The sequence below is a fragment of the Canis aureus genome, chromosome X, assembly GCF_053574225.1.
Source record: "Canis aureus isolate CA01 chromosome X, VMU_Caureus_v.1.0, whole genome shotgun sequence".
In the NCBI taxonomy this organism is placed as follows: domain Eukaryota; kingdom Metazoa; phylum Chordata; class Mammalia; order Carnivora; family Canidae; genus Canis; species Canis aureus.
Window position 1 is genome coordinate 2,947,618 of NC_135649.1, and position 23,209 is coordinate 2,970,826.

The following is a 23,209-nucleotide window of genomic DNA, read 5'->3' on the forward strand; positions in this document are numbered from 1 at the left end:
ACTGGCCAATAGGATCCAACAGTACATTAAGAAAATTATTCACCATGACCAAGTAGGATTTATCCCCGGGACACAACGCTGGTTCAACACCCGTAAAACAATCAATGTGATTCGTCATATCAGCAAGAGAAAAACCAAGAACCATAGGATCCTCTCATTAGATGCAGAGAAAGCATTTGACAAAATACAGCATCCATTCCTGATCAAAACTCTTCAGGGTGTAGGGATAGAGGGAACCTTCCTCAACATCTTAAAAGCCATCTACGAAAAGCCCACAGCAAATATCATTCTCAATGGGGAAGCACTGGGAGCCTTTCCCCTAAGATCAGGAACAAGAAAGGGATGTCCACTCTCACCACTGCTATTCAACATAGTACTGGAAGTCCTAGCCTCAGCAATCAGACAACAAAAAAGACGTTAAAGGCATTCAAATTGGCAAAGAAGAAGTCAAACTCTCCCTCTTCGCCGATGACATGATACTCCACATAGAAAACCCAAAAGCCTCCACCCCAAGATTGCTAGAGCTCATACAGCAATTCCGTAGCGTGGCAGGATACAAAATCAATGCCCAGAAATCAGTGGCATTTCTATACACTAACAATGAGACTGAAGAAAGAGAAATTAAGGAGTCAATCCCATTTACAATTGCACCCAAAAGCATAAGATACCTAGGAATAAACCTAACCAAAGATGTAAAGGATCTATACCCTCAAAACTACAGAACACTTCTGAAAGAAATTGAGGAAGACACAAAGAGATGGAAAAATATTCCATGCCCATGGATTGGCAGAATTAATATGGTGAAAATGTCAACGTTACCCAGGGCAATTTACAGGTTTAATGCAATCCCTATCAAAATACCATGGACTTTCTTCAGAGTTAGAACAAATTATTTTAAGATTTGTGTGGAATCAGAAAAGATCCCGAATAGCCAGGGGAATTTTAAAAAAGAAAACCATAGCTGGGGGCATCACAGTGCCAGATTTCAGGTTGTACTATAAAGCTGTGGTCATCAAGACAGTGTGGTACTGGCACAAAAGCAGACACATAGATCAATGGAACAGAATAGAGAACCCAGACGTGGACCCTGAACGTTATGGTCAACTAATATTCGATAAAGGAGGAAAGACTATCCACTGGAAGAAAGACAGTCTCTTCAATAAATGGTGCTGGGAAAATTGGACATCCACATGCAGAAGAATGAAACTAGACCACTCTCTTTCACCGTTCGCAAAGATAAACTCAAAATGGATGAAAGATCTAAATGTGAGACAAGATTCCATCAAAATCCTAGAGGAGAACACAGGCAACACCCTTTTTGAACTCGGCCACAGTAACTTCTTGCAAGATACATCCACGAAGGCAAAAGAAACAAAGGCAAAATTGAACTATTGGGACTTCATCAAGATAAGAAGCTTTTGCACAGCAAAGGATACAGTCAACAAAACTAAAAGACAACCTACAGAATGGGAGAAGATATTTGCAAATGACGTATCAGATAAAGGGCTAGTTTCCAATATCTATAAAGAACTTAGTAAACTCAACAGCAAAGAAACAAACAATCCAATCATGAAATGGGCAAAAGACATGAAGAGAAATCTCACAGAGGAAGACATAGACATGGCCAATATGCACATGAGAAAATGCTCCGCATCACTGGCCATCAGGGAAATACAAATCAAAACCACAATGAGATAGCACCTCACACCAGTGAGAATGGTGAAAATTAACAAGGCAGGAATCCACAAATGTTGGAGAGGATGCGGAGAAAAGGGAACCCTCTTGCACTGCTGGTGGGAATGTGAACTGGCGCAGCCACTCTGGAAAACTGTGTGGAGGTTCCTCAAAGAGTTAAAAATAGACCTGCCCTACGACCCAGCAATTGCACTGCTGGGGATTTACCCCAAAGATACAGATGCAGTGAAATGCCGGGACACCTGCACCCCGATGTTTATGGCAGCCATGTCCGCAATAGCCAAACTGTGGAAGGAGCCTCGGTGTCCATCGAAAGATGAATGGATAAAGAAGCTGTGGTCTATGTATACAATGGAATATTCCTCAGCCATTAGAAACAACAAATACCACCATTTGCTTCAACGTGGATGGAACGGGAAGGTATTATGCTGAGTGAAGTAAGTCAATCGGAGAAGGACAAACATTGTATGTTCTCATTCATTTGGGGAATATAAATAACAGTGAAAGGGGATAAAGGAGAAAGGAGAAAAAATGAGTGGGAAATATCAGAAAGGGAGACAGAACATGGAAGACTCCTGACTCTGGGAAACGAACTAGGGGTGGTGGAAGATGGGGAGGGCGGGGAGTGGGGGTGACTGGGTGGCAGGTACTGAGGGGGGCACTAGACGGGATGAGCACTGGGTGTTATTTTATATGTTGGCAAATTGAACACCAATAAAAATAAATTTATAAAACAAAACAAAACAAAACAAAAATACAGATGCAGTGAAACGCCAAAACACCTGCACCAAGATCTTTATAGCAGCAATGTCCACAATAGGCAAAATGTGGAAGGAGCCTCGGTGCCCATCGAAAGATGAATGGATAAAAAAGATGTGGTCTATGGATACAATGGAATATTCCTCAGCCATTAGAAACGACAAATACCCACCATTTGCTTCAACGTGGATGGAACTGGAGGGTATTATGCTGAGTGAAATAAGTCAGTCGGAGAAGGACAAACATTATATGGCCTCATTCATTTGATAAATTTTGATTAATTCATTTGGGGAAAATAAAAAATAGTGAAAAAGAATAAAGGGGAAAGGAGAGAAAATGGGTGGGAAATATCAGAATGGGACACAGAACATGAAAGACTCTTTAACTCTGGGAAACGAACAAGGGGTGGTGGAAAGGGAGGTGGCCAGGGTGTGGGGGTGGCTGGGTGACAGGCACTGAGGGGGGCACTTGATGGGATGAGCACTGGGTGTTATGCTCTATGTTGGCAAATTGAACACCAATAAAAAAATAATAGAATAAAATGTCCACAATTATGATGTAGTATAAATGACATATTTACAATTTAGACGTAGATTGAAATATTTTATTTTTTAATAACAAATTTATTTTTATTAAAACCACAGTGAGATACCACCTCATATCAGTGAGAATGCGAAAATTACAAGACAGGGAATAGAAATATTGGCGAGGATGTGAAGAAATAATAACTGGTGTTATTTCATCAATATTTGATAAAATTCACTAGTGAGACAAACTGAGATAATCCTAATTCTGTGACCAAAAAAAAGGTGGTATCTCACTGTGATTTTGATTTGTACTTTCCTGATGGCAAGTGTTGCGAAGCATTTTTCATATGCTTGTTGGCCATGTGTAGGTCTTCTTCGGAGAAATGTCTGTCCGTGTCTTCTGCCCATTTCATGACTGGATTGTTTGTTTCTTTGGTGTTGATTTTGATAAGTTCTATATAGATCTTGGATACTAGTCCTTTATCTGATAAGACATTTGCAAACACCTTCTCCCATTCTGTAGGTTGTCTTTTTTGTTGTTGTTGACTGTTCCTTTGCTATACAGAAGCTTTTTATCTTGAGGAGGTCCCAAGAGCTCATTATTGCTTTCGTTTTCCTTCCCTTCATAGATGTGTCTTGCAAGAAGTTGCTGTGGCCAAGTTCAAAAAGGGTGTTGTCTGTGTTCTCCTCTAGGATTTTGCTGGATTCTTGTCTCACACTTAGATCTTCCAAGCATTTTGAGTTCATCTTTGTGTATGGTGTAAGAGAATGGTCCGGTTTTATTCTTCTGCATGTGGCTGTCCAATTTTCCCAGCACCGTTTACTGAAGAGACTGTCTTTCTGCCCCTGGAGATTCTTTCCTGCTTCGTCAAAGATGAGTTGACCATAGAGTTGAGGGCCCATTTCTGGGTTCTCTACTCTGTTCTATTGATCTATGTGTCTGTTTTTGTGCCAGTACCAGACTGTCTTGATGATCACAGCTTTGTAATACAGCCTGAAGTCAGGCATTGTGATGCCCCCAGGTTTGTTTTTGTTTTTCAACATTCCTCCGGCTATTTGGGGTCTTTTCTGGTTCCATACAAATTTTAGGATTATTAGTCCCAGCTCTGTGAAAAATGTGGATGGTATGTTGATAGGGATTGCACTGAACGTGTAGATTGATCTGGATAGCATAGACATTTTCACAATATATATTCTCCCAATCCATGGGCATGGTATGTCTTTCCATCTCTTTACGTTTTCCTTGATTTCTTTCAGAAGTCTTCTGTAGTTTTTAGGGTATATATATCCTTTACCTCTTTGCTTAGGTTTATTCCTAGGTATCTTATGGTTTTGCGTGTAATTGTAAATGGGATTGACTCCTTATTCCTCTCCCAATTTCTCTTTCTTCAGTATCGTTGTTAGTGTATAGAAATGCAACTGATTTCTGTGCATTGATTTTGTATCCTGCCACATTGCTGAATTGCTGTATGAGTTCTAGCGATCTTGGGTGGAGTCTTTTGGGTTTTCTATGTCCAGTATCATGTCATCTGCGAAGAGGGAGAGTTTGACTTCTTCTTTGTCAATTTGAAAGCCGTTTATTTCCTGTTGTCTGATTGCTGAGGCTAGGACTTCCAGCACTATGTTGAGTAACAATGGTGAGAGTGGACGCCCCTGTCATGATCCTGACCTTAGGGGAAAGGCTCTCCGTTTTTCCCCATTGAGAATGATATTCGATGTGGGCTTTTCATAAATGGCTTTTATGATATTGAGCTATGTTCCCTCTATCCCTACACATTGAAAATGTTTAATCAGGAATGGGTGCTGTATTTTGTCAAATGCTTTCTCTGCATCTATCGAGAGGATCATATGGCTGTTGTCTTTTCTCTGATTGATGTGATCTATCACGTGGATTGTTTTATGAATGTTGACCCACCCTTGCATCCTGGGGATAAATCCTCTCAATGTACAGTTGGATCCTATTGGCTACTATCTTGGTGAGAATTTTGGCATCCATGTTCATCGGGGATATTGGTCTGTAAATTCTCCTTTTTGGTGGGGTCTTTGTCTGGTGTTGGGATCAAGGTAATGCTGGCCTCATAGAACGAGTTTGGAAGTAGTCCCTCCATTTCTTCCCTTGAAACAGCTTTAGTAGAAGAGGGATTATTTCTTCTGTAATCCTTTGGTAGAATTCCCCTGGGAAGCCATCTGGCTCTGGACTTTTGTGTCCAGGGAGGCTTTTCATGACTTCAGTTTCCTCAATTTCAATTTCCTCACTGGTTATTGGCCTGCTCGAGTTTTCTATTTCTTCCTGTTTCAGTGCTGGTAATTTGTAGGTTTCCAGAAATACATCCATTTCTTCCAGATTGCCTAGTTTGTTGGCATATAGTTGTTCATAATACGTTTTTAAAATCGTGTGTATTTCCTTGGTATTGGTTGTGATCTCTCCTCTTTCGTTCGTGATTTTACTCATTTGAGTCTTTTCTCTTTTCTTTTTAATAAGGCTGGGTAGGGGTTTACCGGTCTTATTAATTCTTTCAAAGAACCAGCTCCTGGTTTCGTTGATCTGTTCTACAGTTCCTCTGGTCTCTATTTCATTGAGTTCCACTCGAATCTTTATTATCCCTCTTCTTCTGCTTGGTGTAGGCTTTATTTGCTGTTCTTTCTCCAGTTCCTTTAGATGCAAGGTTAGCTTGTGTATTTGAGATTTTTCCAATTATTTGAGGGAGGCTTGTATTGAGATGTATTTGCCCCTTCGGACCACTTTTGCTGTATCCCAAGGATTTTGAAAAGTTGTGCTTTCATTTTCATGAGTTTGCATGAATCTTTGGAACTCTTCTCTAATTTCCTGGTTGACCCATTCATCTTTTAGTAAGATGCTCTTTAACCACCAGGTATTTGAGTTCCTTCCAAATTTCTCTTGTGATTGAGTTCTAGTTTCAAAGCATTGTGGTCTGAAAATATGCGGGGGATAATCCCAATCTTTTGGTATCAGTTGAGACCTGATTTGTGACCCAGTATGGGGCCTATTCTGAAGAAAGTTCCGTGAGCACATGAGAAGAATACGTATTCAGTTGCATTAGGATGGAATGAGAAAATGCTCTGCATCACTTGCCATCAGGGAAATACAAATCAAAATCACAACGAGATCCCACCTCATACCAGTGAGAATGGGGCAAATTAACAAGGCAGGAAACCACAAATGTTGGAGAGGATGCGGAGAAAAGGGAACCCTCGTACACTGTTGGTGGGAATGTGAACTGGTGCAGCCACTCTGGAAAACTGTGTGCAGGTTCCTCAAAGAGTTAAAAGTAGACCTGCCCTACGACCCAGCAATTGCACTGCTGGGGATTTACCCCAAAGATACAGATGCAATGAAACGCCGGGACACCTGCACCCCGATGTTTATAGCAGCAATGTCCACAATAGCCCAACTGTGGAAGGAGCCTCGGTGCCCATCGAAAGATGAATGGATAAAGAAGATGTGGTTTATGTATACAATGGAATATTACTCAGCCATTAGAAACGACAAATACCCACGATTTGCTTCGACGTGGATGGAACTGGAGAGTATTATGCTGAGTGAAATGAGTCAATCGGAGAAGGACAAACATTGTATGTTCTCATTCATTTGGGGAATATAAATAATAGTGAAAGGGACTAGAAGGGAAGGGAGAAGAAATGGGTAGGAAATATTAGAATGGGAGACAGAACATGGAAGACTCCTAACTCTGGGAAACGAACTAGGGGTGGTGGAAGGGGAGGAGGGAGGGGGGTGGGGGTGAATGGGTGACGGGTAATGAGGGGGGGCACTTGACGGGATGAGCACTGGGTGTTATTCTGTATGTTGGCAAATTGAACACCAATAAAAAATAAATTTATTATTAAAAAAATAGAATTGTAAGAAATAAATTTTTGTTGTTTATAAGCAAAAAAAGAAAAAAAAAGGATGGAATGTTTGGTATATATCTGTGAAATCCATTTGGTCCAGTGTGTCATTCAAGGCTCTTATTTATTTGGCAATGTTTCGCCTACAAGATCTGTCCTTTTCTGAGAGTGCAGTGTTGAAATCTCCTACTATTAATGTATTATTATCTATGTGTCTCATTACTTTGGTTATCAATTGGTTGATATAATTGGCTGCTCCCACATTAGAGGCATAAATATTGATAGCTAGGTCTTCTTGTTGGATAGACCCTTTAAGTATGATATAGTGTCCCTCTTCATCTCTTAGTACAGTCTTTGGTTTAAACGCTAATTTATCTGATATGAGGATTGCTACCCCCAGCTTTCTTTTGAGGACTATTTGCATGGTAAATGGTTCTCCATCCCCTCATTTTCAGTCCAAAGGTGTCCTTAGGTATGAAACAAGTCTTTTGTAGACAGCATGTGGATAGGCCTTGCTTTTTTATCCAGTCTGATACCCTGTGTCTTTTGACTGGATCATTTAGCCTGTTCACGTTCAGAGTGACTATTGAAAGACATGAATTCGGTGCCATAGTATTACTTGTACAGTCCTTGTTTCTGCAGATTGTTTCTTTGGGCTTCCTCTTCGCTTACGGAGTCCCCTTTAATATTGCTTGCAGAGCTGGTTTGGTGGTCACATATTCTTTCAGTTTCTGTCTATCCTGGAAGCTCTTTATCTCTCCTTCTCTTCTGAATGACAACCTTGCTGGATAAAGGATTGTTGGATGCATGTTTTTCTTGCTAGGTACCCTGAAGATATCATGCCAGCCTTTTCTGGCCTGCCAGGTCTCTGTGGATGGGTCTGCTCTTCATCTGATATTTCTCCCCATGTAAGTTAGGGATCTCTTGTCTCCAGCTGCCGTAGGATTTTCTCTTTATCTCTGACATTTGCAAGATTCGCTATTATATGTTGGGATGTTGATCGGTTTTTGTTGATTTTGTGTGTGTGGGGGGGTCCTCTCTATCTCTTGGGTATGAATACCCGTTTCCTTCCCCAGGTTAGGGAAGTTCTCAGCTATGATTCATTCAAACATACTTTCTGGTCCTCTGTCTCTCTCCGTCTCTCTGTCTCTGTATCTCTGTCTCTCTGACTCTGTCTCTCTCTCTGTCTGTCTCTCTCCACATCATCTGAAATCCCAATAAGACTGATGCTATTCTTTCTCGAACTATCACTTAATACTCGGAGACTTTCCCCATGAGCTCTTGGTTGTTTTTCTCTCTTTTCCTCAGCTTCCTTCCTTTCCATCAACTTGCCTTCTATGTCACTCACTCTCTCCTCTGCCTCATTTACCCTAGCTGTTAGAGTATCCACTTTAGACTGCATCTCAGTTAAAGCATTTTTAATTTTGGCCTGATTAGGTCTCGCTTCTGTGGTAAGACATTCTCTAGAGTCTTTTTTTATTATATATTTTTAATAATACACTTATTTTTTATTGGTGTTCAATTTGCCAACATACAGAATAACACCCAGTGCTCATCCCGTCAAGTGCCCCCCTCAGTGTCCGTCACCCATTCACCCTACCCCCCGCCCTCCTCCCCTTAACTACCCCTAGTTCGTTTCCCAGAGTTAGGAGTCTTCATGTTCTGTCTCCCTTTCTGACATTTACCACCCATTTCTTCTCCCTTCTCTTCTATTCCCTTTCACTATTATTTATATTCCCCAAATGAATGAGACCATATAATGTTTGTCCTTCTCCGATTGACTTATTTCACTCAGCATAGTACCCTCCAGTTCCATCCACGTTGAAGCAAACGGTGGGTATTTGTCATTTCTAATGGCTGAGTAATATTTGTGTGGAATCAGAAAAGACCCCGAATAGCCAGGGGAATTTTAAAAAAGAAAACCATAGCTGGGGGCATCACAATGCCAGATTTCAGGTTGTACTACAAAGCTGTGGTCATCAAGACAGTGTGGTACTGGCACAAAAACAGACACAGAGATCAATGGAACACAATAGAGAATCCAGAAGTGGACCCTCAACTTTATGGTCAACTAATATTCGATAAAGGAGGAAAGACTATCCACTGGAAGAAAGACAGTCTCTTCAATAAATGGTGCTGGGAAAATTGGACATCCACATGCAGAAGAATGAAACTAGACCACTCTCTTTCACCATACACAAAGATAAACTCAAAATGGATGAAACATCTAAATGTGAGACAAGATTCCATCAAAATCCTAGAGGAGAACACAGGCAACACCCTTTTTGAACTCGGCCACAGTAACTTCTTGCAAGATACATCCACGAAGGCAAAAGAAACAAAAGCAAAAATGAACTATTGGGACTTCATCAAGATAAGAAGCTTTTGCACAGCAAAGGATACAGTCAACAAAACTAAAAGACAACCTACAGAATGGGAGAAGATATTTAAAATGACGTATCAGATAAAGGGCTAGTTTCTAATATCTATAAAGAACTTAGTAAACTCAACAGCAAAGAAACAAACAATCCAATCATGAAATGGGCAAAAGACATGAAGAGAAATCTCACAGAGGAAGACATAGACATGGCCAACATGCATATGAGAAAATGCTCTGCATCACTTGCCATCAGGGAAATACAAATCAAAACCACAACGAGATACCACCTCACACCAGTGAGAATGGGACAAATTAAGAAGGCAGGAAGCAACAAATGTTGGAGAGGATGCGGAGAAAAGGGAACCCTCTTGCACTGCTGGTGGGAATGTGAACTGGTGCAGCCACTCTGGAAAACTGTGTGCCGGTTCCTCAAAGAGTTAAAAATAGACCTGCCCTATGACCCAGCAATTGCACTGTTGGGGATTTACCCCAAAGATACAAATGCAATGAAACGCCGGGACACCTGCACCCCATGTTTATAGCAGCAATGACCACGATAGCCAAACTGTGGAAGGAGCCTCGGTGTCCAACGAAAGATGAATGGATAAAGAAGATGTGGTTTATATATACAATGGAATATTACTCAGCCATTAGAAATGACAAATACCCACCATTTGCTTCAACGTGGATGGAACTGGAGGGTATTATGCTGAGTGAAGTAAGTCAGTCGGAGAAGGACAAACATTATATGTTCTCATTCATTTGGGGAATATAAATAATAGTGAAAGGGAATAGAAGGGAAGGGAGAAGAAATGTGTGGGAAATATCAGAAAGGGAGACAGAACGTAAAGACTGCTAACTCTGGGAAACGAGCTAGGGGTGGTAGAAGGGGAGGAGGGCGGGGGGTGGGAGTGAATGGGTGACGGCACTGGGGGTTATTCTGTATGTTAGTAAATTGAACACCAATAAAAAATAAATTTAAAAAATAATAAAATAAAATAGTCCAAGAAAAAAAAAAAAAGAAACTAGACCACTCTCTTGCACCAGACACAAAGATAAACTCAAAATGGATGAAAGATCTAAATGTGAGACAAGATTCCATCAAAATCCTAGAGGAGAACACAGGCAACACCCTTTTTGAACTCTAGAGTCTTTTATGCTTTTTTTTTTTCTCAACAGCCACCAGTGATTTTTTAGTTCTGTTTCTGAATTCTGTCTCCGATATTTTACTTAAACCCGTATCCATTAGATCTGTGGCACAGAGTATCACCACCGGTTCTTTCCTTTGTGGTGAATTCTTCCTCCTGGTTGTTTTGTCCAGTGCAGAACACCTTGCGAGAAGTGGTCACTTTTCTACTTGTAGCGTTCCAGCTGTCCTTCCTTTACATCTCAGGTGGAATTCATAGGTGTTCAGGGTGGTTTGAAAGTTATATAGCTAAATTTGGGGGACCAGATGAAATGAGGACCTCTACTCTTCCGCCATCTTGCCTCCTTCCCGGGGCTAAAATTCTTTACTCTGGTTTATACAGCCTGAGAGTTCTGATACATGTCTGCCAATCATGATCTCACATCAGCCTTTCACCCTTGGTTGACCTGTCATATTTCAGCCCCTCTTAGGTAATACTGTTCCCACCACTGGACATTTGAACATTGCTGTGACCATGGCCTGCACTGCTCTCGCCTTCTTCCTTCCCCTAGGTATCCCCTACATGTCCTTCAGGTCTCAGCACCCCTGCCATTTTCATAGGGAAGACTTCCTTGACTTTCCAGACTGATTCATATCCCCCTTGAGAGTTCTCATTAGCGCCGTGTACCTTTCCTTCATAGCACTAGTCATATGTGCCATTTTATATGTATCGGCAAGTATGATACTTGGAGGAGATCCACAAAGCCTCAGGAGTGATTTAAAACAAACGAACAAACAAAATTACAGTCCCTCCACATGCATTCCCAACCCACCCACAGGTCAAAATCTCAGTTCCTTTTGAATGAGAGAACAGCCCCTTGGCCTCCCTGCACTACAGTTTATGGGGGCACTGCCTATGCTGAGTTCTCCACACTTGATGAGTCTTGACACTAAAAGTTTTCTCTTGACACCAAAACTTTCTTTTTCAGGCACCTGGCTCCAATAGCCATGAGTCATAGTTTTCAAGAGGATGGCCTTTGCCAGGCTCCACAGAAGTATGTGTGTGTGGTGGTGGTGGTGGGGGGGGGATAGGAGAAGAAGAATAAAGAGGCCAAGAGCTACACCCTTTATTGTCTTTGGACTCTTCTCATTGTACTCACTGCCCAGATCCCTGAACTCTAGAGCCATGCTTGGCTTGGAAGAAACACTCAGGGAATGTTGCTTGATCCTTTGCATCTCTGTGCCATCCATCCGTGGAAGGAGATGCACTCAAAGAGCTTTTGCTGCCACCTGAATGGATGCTAGGGCACTGGGGTAGGGGTGGGGTGGATCCCCTTGATGGATATGACAGAGTTTATCCTTCCACGTTTGCTTGGGGGGATGATTTCCTTAGGGTCTGTGGTCACCCCTTAGACTATGCCCTGAGTTAGGGCAGGTGTACTTCTGCTCTGACGTACAGGCGTAGGTTCAGCATGTACTATAATGAGTGGAACGCAGAGGGTACAGCATAACTCCTTATTGGATGAATACATGAAGGTCTTCGTTTTGTCTGGGGGAGGCCCTGGGAGCACCCCCCACCCAGGGTCACAGGGATGGATTTTCCTTCCCTGTGGGGAGAAGGGAGGGAGGGAAACAATAAAACATATCTTTCCTTCCCAAGCGGGAGGGACAGGAAGTGCCCCATACACGTGGCCCCCGGAGGCTAAAGGAGCACTTGCATTTGGAGAAGGCTGGAGGTTATTTAGGAGAGGGGCAGCCCAGGAAGGGGTGGGGGGAGCATAGACAAGTAGGCAAAGGCTTCAGAGCTCACCGAACGCCCACTGGGCTGGGGTGGACTGGGCTGGGCCTGGCTGGGCCCCTGAGGGGCCTAGGTCCAACATTATATAGGGCAGGACACAGCCTTATTCCGGGCATGGTGGTGGCACGTCAGGAGAGACAGACTTGCCCCCCTTTCAGGGGCTTTGTTCCTAGGAAACTGCAATGGCCATCGCCAGGGTCTGAGGAGGCTGGGCTGGAAGATGGGGATCAAGCCTGAGAACACTGGGCCAGCCCTCCCTGCCTTGCAGGAGCTCAACTCCACAGCCTGGAAATTGTCATCCCCAGAACCTTCATGACTAAAGGCTCCTGAGTTTCTATTACCCCCTCCCTCACTGTGGCTCTGACCCTGACCTCCCACCATGTACGTTACAGGAGACGGGGCCTGGGTAGAGGCACTGTACCCATCATGGCAGGGAATACCGTATCACCTCAGGAGAATACAAGAACGTGGAATCTTCAAAACACTACAACGTACAGCCTCACAGGGGATTCTCGCGGCCTCCCGTTGGGACAGGAAGATGACTCTGATTGGCAGATGAGGAAATAGGGGTTCTCCAAGGAACTATGACTCTCCGAGGCAAACATAAGGGAACCCAGATGCCTTAGCTCCGGCCACCATAAGGAAATACCACAGACTGGGCAGCTAAACAACAGACCTTGATTTTCTTAGAGTTCTGGAGGCTAGAAGTCTGAGATCAGGGTGCCAGCACGGTGGGTTTTGCAGAGAGCTCTCTTCTGAACCTGGGGGTGGCTTCCATCTCTTTGTGTGCTCACAAAATGTCTTCTCTGTGCGTTTGGGGTAGGAGGGAGGGGAGAAAGAGAGACGGTAAGAGAGAGAGAGACAGAGACAGAGAAACAGAGAGAGGGAGAGGGAGAGAGAGAGAGAGAGAGAGAGAGAGAGAGTTCTGGCATCTCTTCTTAGGAGGACACTACTCCTATCGGATCAGGGCCTTAAGATCTCATTTAACATTAACTGCCTCCTCATAGGCCTTATCTCCAAATACCGTCACTGGGGTTTAGGGCTTTGGCGTACAAACGTACATACACATACAGTCATACAAACATTGGGAGGCAAAATTCAGTCCATAGCACCAGGTGCTCCGTAACGGAGCCCTAAAGAACATGGTTCGTTTTACGGCTGCTTCTGTTCACTGCATACACAGTTCAATGCTTTTTGAAAACTGCATCTACCCGGTGACTGACCCAGCCCCCCTGTCAAGCTACAGAGCATTTGTGTCTTCCCAGAAAGTACCTCTGACCTCCTTGCCAGTCACTCCTACCTCCCTTTTGCATTCCTGCTCTTGCACTCTGTATCAATGGAATCATACAGGGTCACACTCTGGTGCCTAACTTTTCTCACATGGCACATCGTCCGTGAGACACACCCATGTGGTTGTGAGGGTCAGAGGTCCACAGAGAGGAGATTCACTGCAAGCTCCTTGTCCATTCTCCTGCTGATGGGCATCTGGGTTGGCTCCAGTATGGGGCTATTGTTGTGAAAGCTGATGGGAAAGATGATGAAAGGCTCACATCCTTGAGTGAGTCTCTTTGTGTTCCATTCCCCTGGGCGAGGAAGTAGGAGTGCCAGGGCTGGGTCACAAGGTAGGTAGATGAGTTGTTTGAAATGATTGCACACAGACGTCTAAAGATGGCCTCACAATTCACACTCTCGTCACCAATTCTCTACGTGAGAACCATCCCCATCCTGACCCAAGGCAGAGGCAGGCTGGCCACCATTCGAGGCTGGCCACATCCCAAGTACCACCCACATTTGTAGTGAGCCTGTTGCCACCCAGCTCCCCCAGAGGGACTGTCGTGTGTTACAGAGAGTACTGCAGGCAACCAGGTGTGTGAAGGACCCGTGGAAGACATGCTGCCGCTTACCCAGCCCAGCGGCACCCTGAGTGGGGAAGCATGAGCACCACGTTGGGGTGATGCTCCAAAGGGCTGTGTGAGCCCAAAAGGAGCCGCCTGCACCTGTGAGGTTTCAGTGGGCAGGTAGACATGCAGAGGGAGCTGGCGGCAGCTGGGAAGAAGCTGAGGAGGTACTGTTTCCCAGGTAGGAGCAGTCAGCAAGTACCTGGGGAGGTACTGTTTCCCAGGTAGGAGCAGTCAGAAAGGCAGGTTTAGAAAGGGAGGAGTGGGCCCACTACCCAGGAGCTACCCAAGAGCCTGTGGAAGGTTTGGGGCAGTGCAGGGAGCCCCCAGATGCTGGGAGCAGCAGGAGCCGAGTGTGTGAGCAGAAGGGGTGGTGGAGGAAGCGGGCTGGCGAGCAGCCAGAGCAGTCTTTGGCTGGCAGGGACGTGGTCTGAAGCCACAGTTTAGGAAATGTGGGTGGGAACTGCCTGGTAAGGTGGTAGGAGGGAACTCCAGGCTCTCCCCAGACGAGACAGGAGGGGTCCGTTGGGCTGTGCACGGCTTGAGCCCTTGGCGATTGTGGTGTAAAGCAGAGAAGCCCTTCCCCTTCCCAGGTTGTGAGCAGACTACGCTCCCCCTCAACCTGTGAAGATTAAGGGACACATCTGAGGTCACCCAGATGGGGAGCAGTCAGGTGAAGAGAAACATTGAATCCCCACCCCCCCACACCCCCTGCTGCCACGCCTGGGTTCTATGTGCTCAGCTAAGCTTGGTCTTCATTGGTCTTGGTCTTCATTCCCAACAGCTACTACCAGAGGAGGTATGTTATGGGAGGGAGCATCCAGTCGCCTAGAGGCCCGGGCCTTCTGTGAACCCTGATTGAAGCATCTCTGCAACACCCCACAGTGAAGTGTTTCTGTGTTTATTTCTCCGCGTGGTTAGCACCTGCTGGGGGCTGGCTCTGTGCAGTGCCCAGGACTGGCAATCAGGGGGACCGAGCCAAAAGCCAGAAGACCCTGTGAGCTGGACCAAGCAGGCGGGACACTTCATTCCTTTAGGAATTGAACACCTAATTGAACACCTGATTCCTTTAGGTCCACCAGGGAGCCCAGCCACCCACAGGGCCTGGATGGTGGTGGTGGGGGTGGGAGGAAGAGGGCAGAGTGTGTTTCAACATGGTGTCACACAGGACTCTCAGATGTGAGCGTGGCCACAGAAACTCATCCCTGCCCCTGTCACCCCACTTGCCAACACCTCCTCTCACAAAAGGTGAGAGGAAAGACAAGTGCTGGCGTGATCCCCATGTCAGACAAGGGCCTGCCCATTCTCTGGGCCCACACAGAAGTGAGAAACCTGGGACCCAGCTTGAGCCCTCCCTGCGCCTTCTCCCTCCCTGAAGCCTGGAGCACCGCCCCCCCCCCTTTCTCTTAAATCCTCTGCCTGAGGAGGCCCAGGCCATCACCATCTGGTCTGGCCTACTGCAGAAGCCACCCTCTGCTCCAGGATTACTACCTCCCTGCTGCCCAGTTCACCCCACAGCGGGGCTGATCCTTGCCATCCCCTTACTTCAAACCCAACAGGGCTCTCCACAGCCCTTGGGGGGTAATGGTCCCAGATCCCTGGCAGACGGGGGCAGGCTGACAGATTTGGGTGCTTGCTCCAAAGAAGGCACCAAGGGCCTCCAGTGGGCCAGACTCTGCTCCGGGTGCTGGGCACCCTGGGGCGAGAAACATGGGCAAGGCCCCTTCTCCTGGGGGGCTTGCCACCTGGGGAGGGAGGCCCTGATGCCCCAAAGCTGAGGCCCAAATCTCTGCTATCTGTCACACGATGACCCATAAAAACAATGCCGCTGATGTGAATATGGATGGAGAGTATTCCAGATTCCACTTTTTGCTGTGGGTGGACGGGCAGAGGAGGCCTCAGGGAGGAGAGGACGTTTCTGCCAAGATTTGGATGAGGAAGAGGAGGAGGAGGAGGCGGAGGAGGCCACTACCAAGGGAAGGTCTTGGGGTGGGTTTTCCCACACAGAGGAGGAGGGAAGGCAAAGGCCACAGGTGAGAAAGGGCCGGGTGTGGTGCTCTGGGGCAAGCCGAGAAGGCCGATGAAGCAGGAGTTTGGTGAGAGGTGCTGGGGGCTGCTGGTACGGAAAGAAGAGCAGAGGAGGAGGCCAGCTCCCTGGGTGGGGGTGGAGGGGTGGGGGGAGGGCGTGTGTGGGGCAGGCAGGGAGGGGGAGTGGTGGTGGGGGGCAGCAGAGAGGGACTGTTGGCCAGGGAGGGGACTTTGGAGTTTCCTTAGTCTAGGGAGATGAGGAGCCACAGGGAGGACTTGACACTGGGGAGGAGCAGAATCTGGTGGTGTTGCAAAGAGTTCGCCCTGGCTGCCACGTGGGTGGGAGGAAGGTAGACAGAGAGGCCAACCTGGAGGCTGGGAGAGCAGGAGACAGGAGATGAGGCCAGGAACCATGGAGACGTGGAGAGGGTTAGCAGGCATCCACTAGAGTTGACAAAATCCCACAATGGGTCGGATTGAGAGCGGAGAACAAAGGAGAGGGGAGAAAAGAATCCTGGCGTCTTTGCTGGAGCAACCAGGTGGAAGGCGGAGCCCTTGGGGGATGCCCAGGGAAGCGGCCGGTGTGTCCAGGGGGATGAAGTGCTCCTGTCTGGACATTTGGACGTCTTCATTCTGAAGTTCCCCTGGACCATCCAAGTGGGCAGTTTGGTGAGCATGTGCGGAGCTCAGGGGAGGGGTCCCGCCCAGACACAAAACATTTGGAGCCGTCAGCAAGCAGAGGGTCTCTCGGATGAGAGGGCCTCAGGTGAGAATGGTGTTGGAGGCCCCAAGGGTCCTGGGGCTGAGGCTGGGAGCCCACCTCCACCACACTGAACTCAAGCAAAGGAGAAAGAGGAGGGAGTTCCAAGGTTGGGCAGGCAGAGAGGGAGGAGATTAGCCCAAAGGTGGGGGCTCACAGAAGCCGAGGAAGGAAAAGGTTTTGAGGAGGAAAGAGGGTCAGCTGCGCTGAGACAGTGGAGCAAAGTGAGGGCTGAGAGGTGACAAAGGAAATGTAGTTGAGGCGTCACAGCCCAGCCCTGGCAGAGGAGGGGAATGGGTACCCCAAGGGAGAGCCAGAGAGTCCTGGACCTGGAGTCAGCAGGTATGGAAGGAAGGAGAGGAGGAAGAGGCGAGGCTGAAAACCGAGGGAATGAATTGACAGTTGGCAACATGGGACCCACATACATCCCCGTGGGAGCGCCCTCTCTGGGGAATGATCCCAGATAGATCATGGCGGGAACCAAGAAAGAGGACAACGTGGGGCACCAGCCATGGTGGGGCTAACAGCAAGGTTTGGTGGGCAGAAATCGTCACGGTGGGCGTTAAGGGCAGCGGTTCACCTGTATCAGGAGAGGCAGTCTTGGTCCTCAGTGGGGAGAAAGGGAGGGAGTCCACACACGAGGCGGACTGGGAAAGCTGGTTTGTGGCAGAACCCCTGCACTTCTCCATTCACCCAGCACTTACCACCCAGGAGACAAGAAAGCTGGGGGAGTAAGGCCACACAGGCCAGCCAAGCTCCAACTATGAGACCAATTCCAGCGTGACCTGCTTCTGGGCCATGGGTGAGTGTAGAAAACATGAGAGTGCCTTCGACCTCAATGCCAGGAACTCTCTCGTAGAAACAGGCCAGTGAGGCTTCCCAGCACCGGGGAGGAAATGAGTAAAGGAGGTTCCCAGAAGAGGACCTGGGAATGGCTGACACACTTGTGCAGGGATGCCCAAGCTCACCGCCGACCAGGGCAGGGAAACACAAGGCACACAGTAGTGAGGTAGTGCTTCTCCCCGTGGGGGTGGGCAAGTGGCCGAGGCCGGAAGGGACCAAAGGCTGCTCAGGCTGTGGGGCACACAGGAGCATGCCCATGCTGCTGGTGGGAGTGAACACAGGTTCAGTCACTCAAGGGAGATAACAGATTAGCGACGCCCGGCCATGGCGGTGATGGGCACCCAAGTGCCCGATTCCCAGCAAAACCAACCCTTGGTGTATGTGCCAGAGCCCCGTCGTGCCAACAGCGGCTCAGCATCGCAGGGCGCTGGTGGCAGTAGTGTCTGTAATGCCTGAAGACTGGGAACAGTGTGAGTGCCCTCCCCTAGGGTCTCAGGCAAATAAGCCAGGGCTGAGATTCCACAAGGAGCGTGAGTGAGCTGGATGCTCAGGGAAACCGTGACCAGGAGAGCTTGAGAGTGCAAAGCAGGTCACAGAAGAGGATGTCTGGCCAGATGCCAGGCAAGGAAAGAGAACGGGGGGGGCAGACAGGGAACAGCCGTGGAAGGTGTGACCTGGAGGGAACCTGTCTGCCATCTGAGTGGCAGGGAGGCCGTCCACATGGCACCAGACTCCCGTGACAGGACAGGTGCAGGGTGGCCAGAGACCCAGAGGGACTGGAGCCCCGTTTCACGTGGTGGCAGCGCTGGCCTAGTGCCGTGACTAGCGTAGGGAGCAAAGGAAAGGGGAAGGATCTGTGGAAGAAGGCTGAGTCGGGGACAGACAGTTGGCGGTCTCTGGGGAGGCACGACAGCCATGCTGTCCTCAGAGGCCAAGGCAGCAAATGTCTCACAGCCCATTAGGCTGGTGAGGGCACAGGGGGCAGGGGCCACACCCAGTGCTCCACTCCCAGCCCATTGGCTCTCCTGGACGCACCTTCAGGTAGAGTCCCCAAACCTATCGCTCCGCTGAGGCCCAGAGAAGGGGTAAGGACTTGCCCAAGGGCGCATGGTAAGTAAGATACAGGCCCAAGGGGTTGACCCACAAGTAGCAGAAGCTCGTTCTTGGGATCGGGACTTGGAGTGAGCAAAACAGGGGAGTCTGAGGCACCCTCCTTGGGGCTGGCCACTGGCGCTGGGGTAGCGATGCGCCTTGGCCCTTCGTGCACCCACAGCGGCCTCGGCCCCTGCGCAAGCTTGGGGACTGCCGACCCTCCATTGGGGTGGAGTGTGTGAATGAGCCTGTGCGCATGTGGCATTTACCGCACGTGACCGCACCTGGACGAGGTGCTTCTCGCCTAGCTGGGACAGGACCAGTTCTGGAGGTGGGGGAGGAGGAAAACAAGCGAAGAAGCCCCCATAACGCACCCCCCACACGCACACACCCTGTTCCCCACCCATGCCAGAGCGCAACGCGGGCAGGCGCGTCTCAGGCCTGTCCAGCCGCTCTCCCGTGGGCACCCGGGGATGCGGACCCCTCGCCAGGCTGATGCCCTGAGGTCACGTCCCGCGAGGGGCCGGCGGCGGTGGACGGGCTTTGGGTCTAGGACGGGACGCCGAGTCGCGGACCCCCAGGGTCCCCACCTGTGCCAGCGGCCCCTCGGGGGCGGGGGAAGGAGCGGGTGACGTCACGCGCGGTCCCGGGGTGCCCGCGGCGGTGGCCACAGCCCGGCCGCGTGACCCGCGCGCGCCAATGGCCGGGCGATCTCCGGGGCGACGCGGAGGGTCCGCGCTCTGCCGCCACTGCGCCCCCGCCCCGAGTCCGCACTGCAGAGAGTGGTGGCGAGCAGGCGCCGGCGCGCCGGCCCACGTGCCGCGCAGAGAGAGGGACGGGCAGAGGAAGGAAAAGAGGGAGTGAGAGAGCGCCCCGGGCAAGAGGCGCGCACGACCCGGCCGCCGCTCCGCGCAGCCCCTGCGCGCCTCCCGCGGGGACCTCCACCAGGGAGGACCCCCACCCGAGGAAGGTACCAGACCCGGGGAGGGTGCGGGCTTGGCCCCCGGGAAACCCCGCCGCCCTCCGCCCGCCCCAGCGGGACTGCGGCAGCCCGCGGGGGCAGGGGGACGGGCTGGGGAGGGGGCCGTGGCCCCTGCGGGCCGGTGGAAGGCGGGGCGGGGCGGGGCGGGGCTCGAGCCTGGGCTGCAGAGGCGCCGCCCGGGGGAGGAGGGTCACCTCGGGGTGGGAGGTGGGGTGTCGGCATTAACCTCGCTCTCGCCCGGTTCGTATTCACAGGCTGTGGAGACCTGGGCAGTTCTCTCTGAGTCCTAGGCTCCCGCCCCAATTCATTCTCCCCCACCCGCCCAGTACCATCCTGGTCTGCTACGGAACCGTTTCCTGCCCCTAGTATTAGCCCCGCGCAGGCGGAAATTGCGCGCGATGGCGGTGACGATGCTGCAGGACTGGTGCAGGTGGATGGGCGTCAGCGCTCGAAGGGGTCTGCTCATTCTGGGCATCCCAGAGGACTGCGATGAAGCCGAACTCCAAGAGTCCCTGGAGGCCGCCCTCTGGCCCATGGGCCACTTTACTGTGCTCGGCAAAGTGTTCCGGGAGGAGGATAATGCCACCGCGGCCCTAGTCGAGCTTGACCGGGAAGTCAACTATGCGTTGGTCCCCAGGGAAATCCCGGGCACTGGGGGTCCCTGGAACGTGGTTTTTGTGCCCCGTTGCTCAGGCGACGAGTTCCTCAGTCGCGTGTTCCACTTCCTGGAGCAACAGGGGCAGACGGTGGAGAGTGTGGCTGGGGCCCTGGGGCTGGGACTGCGCAGGGTGTGCTGGCTCCGATCGGTCAGTCAGGCAGTCCAGCCCTGGGTGGAGACCATGCGGTACCAGCGCCTGGGCGTGTTTTCCGGGAGGGATCAGCCCGCTCTGGGGGAGGAGTCCTTTGAGGCTTGGCTACACCACACTGCCGACATGCTACATGTGTGGCAGGGGGTCTCGGAAAGGGAGAAGAGGAGGCGGCTGATGGAAGGCCTTCGAGGGACGGCCCTGCAGCTCGTGCACGGACTCCTGGCCGAGAACCCTGCCAGGACCGCGCAGGACTGCCTGGCGGCCCTGATCCAGGTGTTTGGAGACAATGAGTCCCAGGCCACACTCCGGGTGAAGTGCTTAACTGCTCAGCAGCACTCAGGAGAGCGGCTCTCTGCTTTCGTGTTGAGGCTGGAAGTCCTGCTGCAGAAAGCCATTGAGAAGGGGGCCCTGGCCAGAGCCTCAGCTGACCACGTGCGCCTGAGGCAGGTGCTCACCAGGGCCAACCTCACCGAGCCACTGGATGAAGCTCTGAGGAAGCTGAGAATGGTTGGGAGGTCTCCAAGTTTCCTAGAGATGCTGGGGATTGTTCGGGAGTCTGAGGCATGGGAGGCCAGTCTAGCCAGGAGTGAGAGAGCCCAGGCGGAGGAAGGGGCTGGCGCCCAGACCAATGCCCAGGCTGATGCCAGAGCCGACGCTAAGGCAGAGGATGATAAAGTGGACGAGAAGGAGCAGGAGCAGCTGGAGCGGGAACGGGAGCGGGAGGAGGAGGACGACAGTGAGGACCGTGATGCTGTCCCTGCAGGCCTAGGTCAGGCACGACCCTCAGAGGCCCCTGGGGGCCCCACCCCTGCCCAGATGGGCGCTGCTTCCAGGGCGGGCCCAGGAGGTCCTGGCTATGAGCCAGAGGGCCTCACCCGGTCAGGAGACCGGGAGGCTGGGGAGCCCCTCGAGGAGGGGCTCAAGCCCATCCCAGACGAGTCAGGAAACGAGGATGGGGCTGGGGGGCTGGGCCTCCCCAAGTCCTCCTCAGGCAAATAGGCTCGGAAGGCCCAAGGGCCCCCCTCTCCTCTCAGGCAGCCGAGTTCTGGAGGCAGGGGGAGGCCATGCCAGGGCGCAGCCTCACCCCACATGAGGAGCAGGGCCGAGGGAAGGGCCCACCCGGCCCAAGCCAAGCCCCCCGGGCACTCCACCACCCCAAAGGGGACCTGAACACTACCATCAGCCCTTCCAAGTGACCAAGATGACCATGCTTGACACCAAATGGGGCGGGGAGACCTGCCCCCCACCCTCCCATGGCAGCACCACACCCAGCCCCAGTCCAATCAGGCACACCCAATCCCTGCCAACTCAGGCAGCCAGCCTGGGAAGCACCCCTCAGTGGCCAGCCCCAGCCTAGGTGAGGGGCACCTGAAGCCATCTGCCACCCACGCTGGACTGGAAGATGTTAGGGACCATCTCAAGGGTGCCAGCCTCTTGGGCCTCCCAAAACGGGGACCCTTGCCCACTGACCCCCGGGGCACGTTGCTCCATGTTCTGGGAAGCCCACCTGTGTCTCTGTAAGCTCCTTAGTGACCCACGCGTCAAGCTATCCCTCCTCCCCACACCCTCCCCCCCCAAACACACACCACACACACACACTAGCCATCATTCCCATGCAGAGCCTTGAGGTGTGCAGGAACCTGCCATGGGCGTCTTGGCCTCCCGGGGCACCCACCTGTCAGCACAGGTGCCATGAGCTTCAGTGTCCACCAAGGCTCTGCTCGCTCTCCTCCACTGTTGTGAGCTCAACCTCCGCTTTCTCGGTGTAGATTTAGGCCGAATGCTGCTTGTTCTTGTGGAGACGTGTGTGTGTGTGTGTGTGTGTGTGTGTGTGTTCTTATCTGAGCAGCTGCCCTCACCCCACCCCGGAGACCCTGAGCCCAGTTCCAGGAGACGGCGGGAAGGATGGAGGAGGGCACGGCCGGTGCTCACCCCGCGTGACCTCCGGAAGGAAGAACTGGCCCAAAGGACGGAGGTGGCCTGCGGCTGTCTCCACAGGAACTGTGCTCTGATGTGCCGCCTGTTGTCACTTGTGACTCAGTTTCCTTGGCTTGGCCAAGGGTCCCCTGTTGCCTTTTCAGCATCCTGGGACTGTCCCGTGCCGGCCATAGGGCAGGACCAGGCCCCAGCATGTCTGCCAGAGGGGGGGTGTCCTGGCGTGAGGGGACATGGCCAGTGTCCGTCGTCCTGGCCAGAGGTTGATCGTGGCCCTCGGGAAGGGAGACTATGGCAGGAGGGCCACGGTGGTGGGGGATGCAGAGGCGCCCCGTTTGGGACCCTGAGAGGAGGGAGGCTGTGACCTATGGGCTCTACTGACCGTCAGACGTTCCCCTCTCTGTTGTCATTCCCTGTCTTCAATGGTTGCAGTATATTTTCTCTTCAATAAATTTCATTGAATGTTTCAGCCATGTCTTGCCTCTGCTCTGGGCTCTGGAAGGAACAACTTTCTACTGGAGCTGCAGGAGGGGATGGGGTTGTGAGTGGCAGCATTAGTGTGGTACTGGAGTATTTCAGGGGTGTATCCAAGAGAAGTTGTGTAATCACTTGGGCGGATGGAAACTGGTGAGAGGAGCTTACTAGAAGTGTGGCTGGTTGGGGCCACTAGAAACCTCAGGCAGCCCCCAGGAATAAAGAGGTTAGACTGT

At 50.8% G+C, this 23,209-nt stretch overlaps 1 protein-coding gene across 1 annotated transcript; it reads left to right on the top strand.

The window, feature by feature from the left end:
• Positions 1 to 19,477: 19,477 nt before the first annotated feature.
• Positions 19,478 to 22,968, top strand: PNMA6A (PNMA family member 6A). The gene is made up of 2 exons (XM_077887344.1): positions 19,478 to 19,743; positions 20,010 to 22,968. The coding sequence occupies exon 2, from the start codon at positions 20,154 to 20,156 to the stop codon at positions 21,561 to 21,563; it is 1,410 nt and encodes a 469-aa protein (XP_077743470.1). The 5' UTR covers positions 19,478 to 19,743; positions 20,010 to 20,153; the 3' UTR covers positions 21,564 to 22,968.
• The last annotated feature ends 241 nt before the right edge of the window (positions 22,969 to 23,209 follow it).

Bases quoted from the DNA above. Each gene is read 5' to 3' on its own strand.
- PNMA6A (XM_077887344.1), top strand. From the start codon at position 20,154: ATGGCGGTGACGATGCTGCAGGACTGGTGCAGGTGGATGGGCGTCAGC.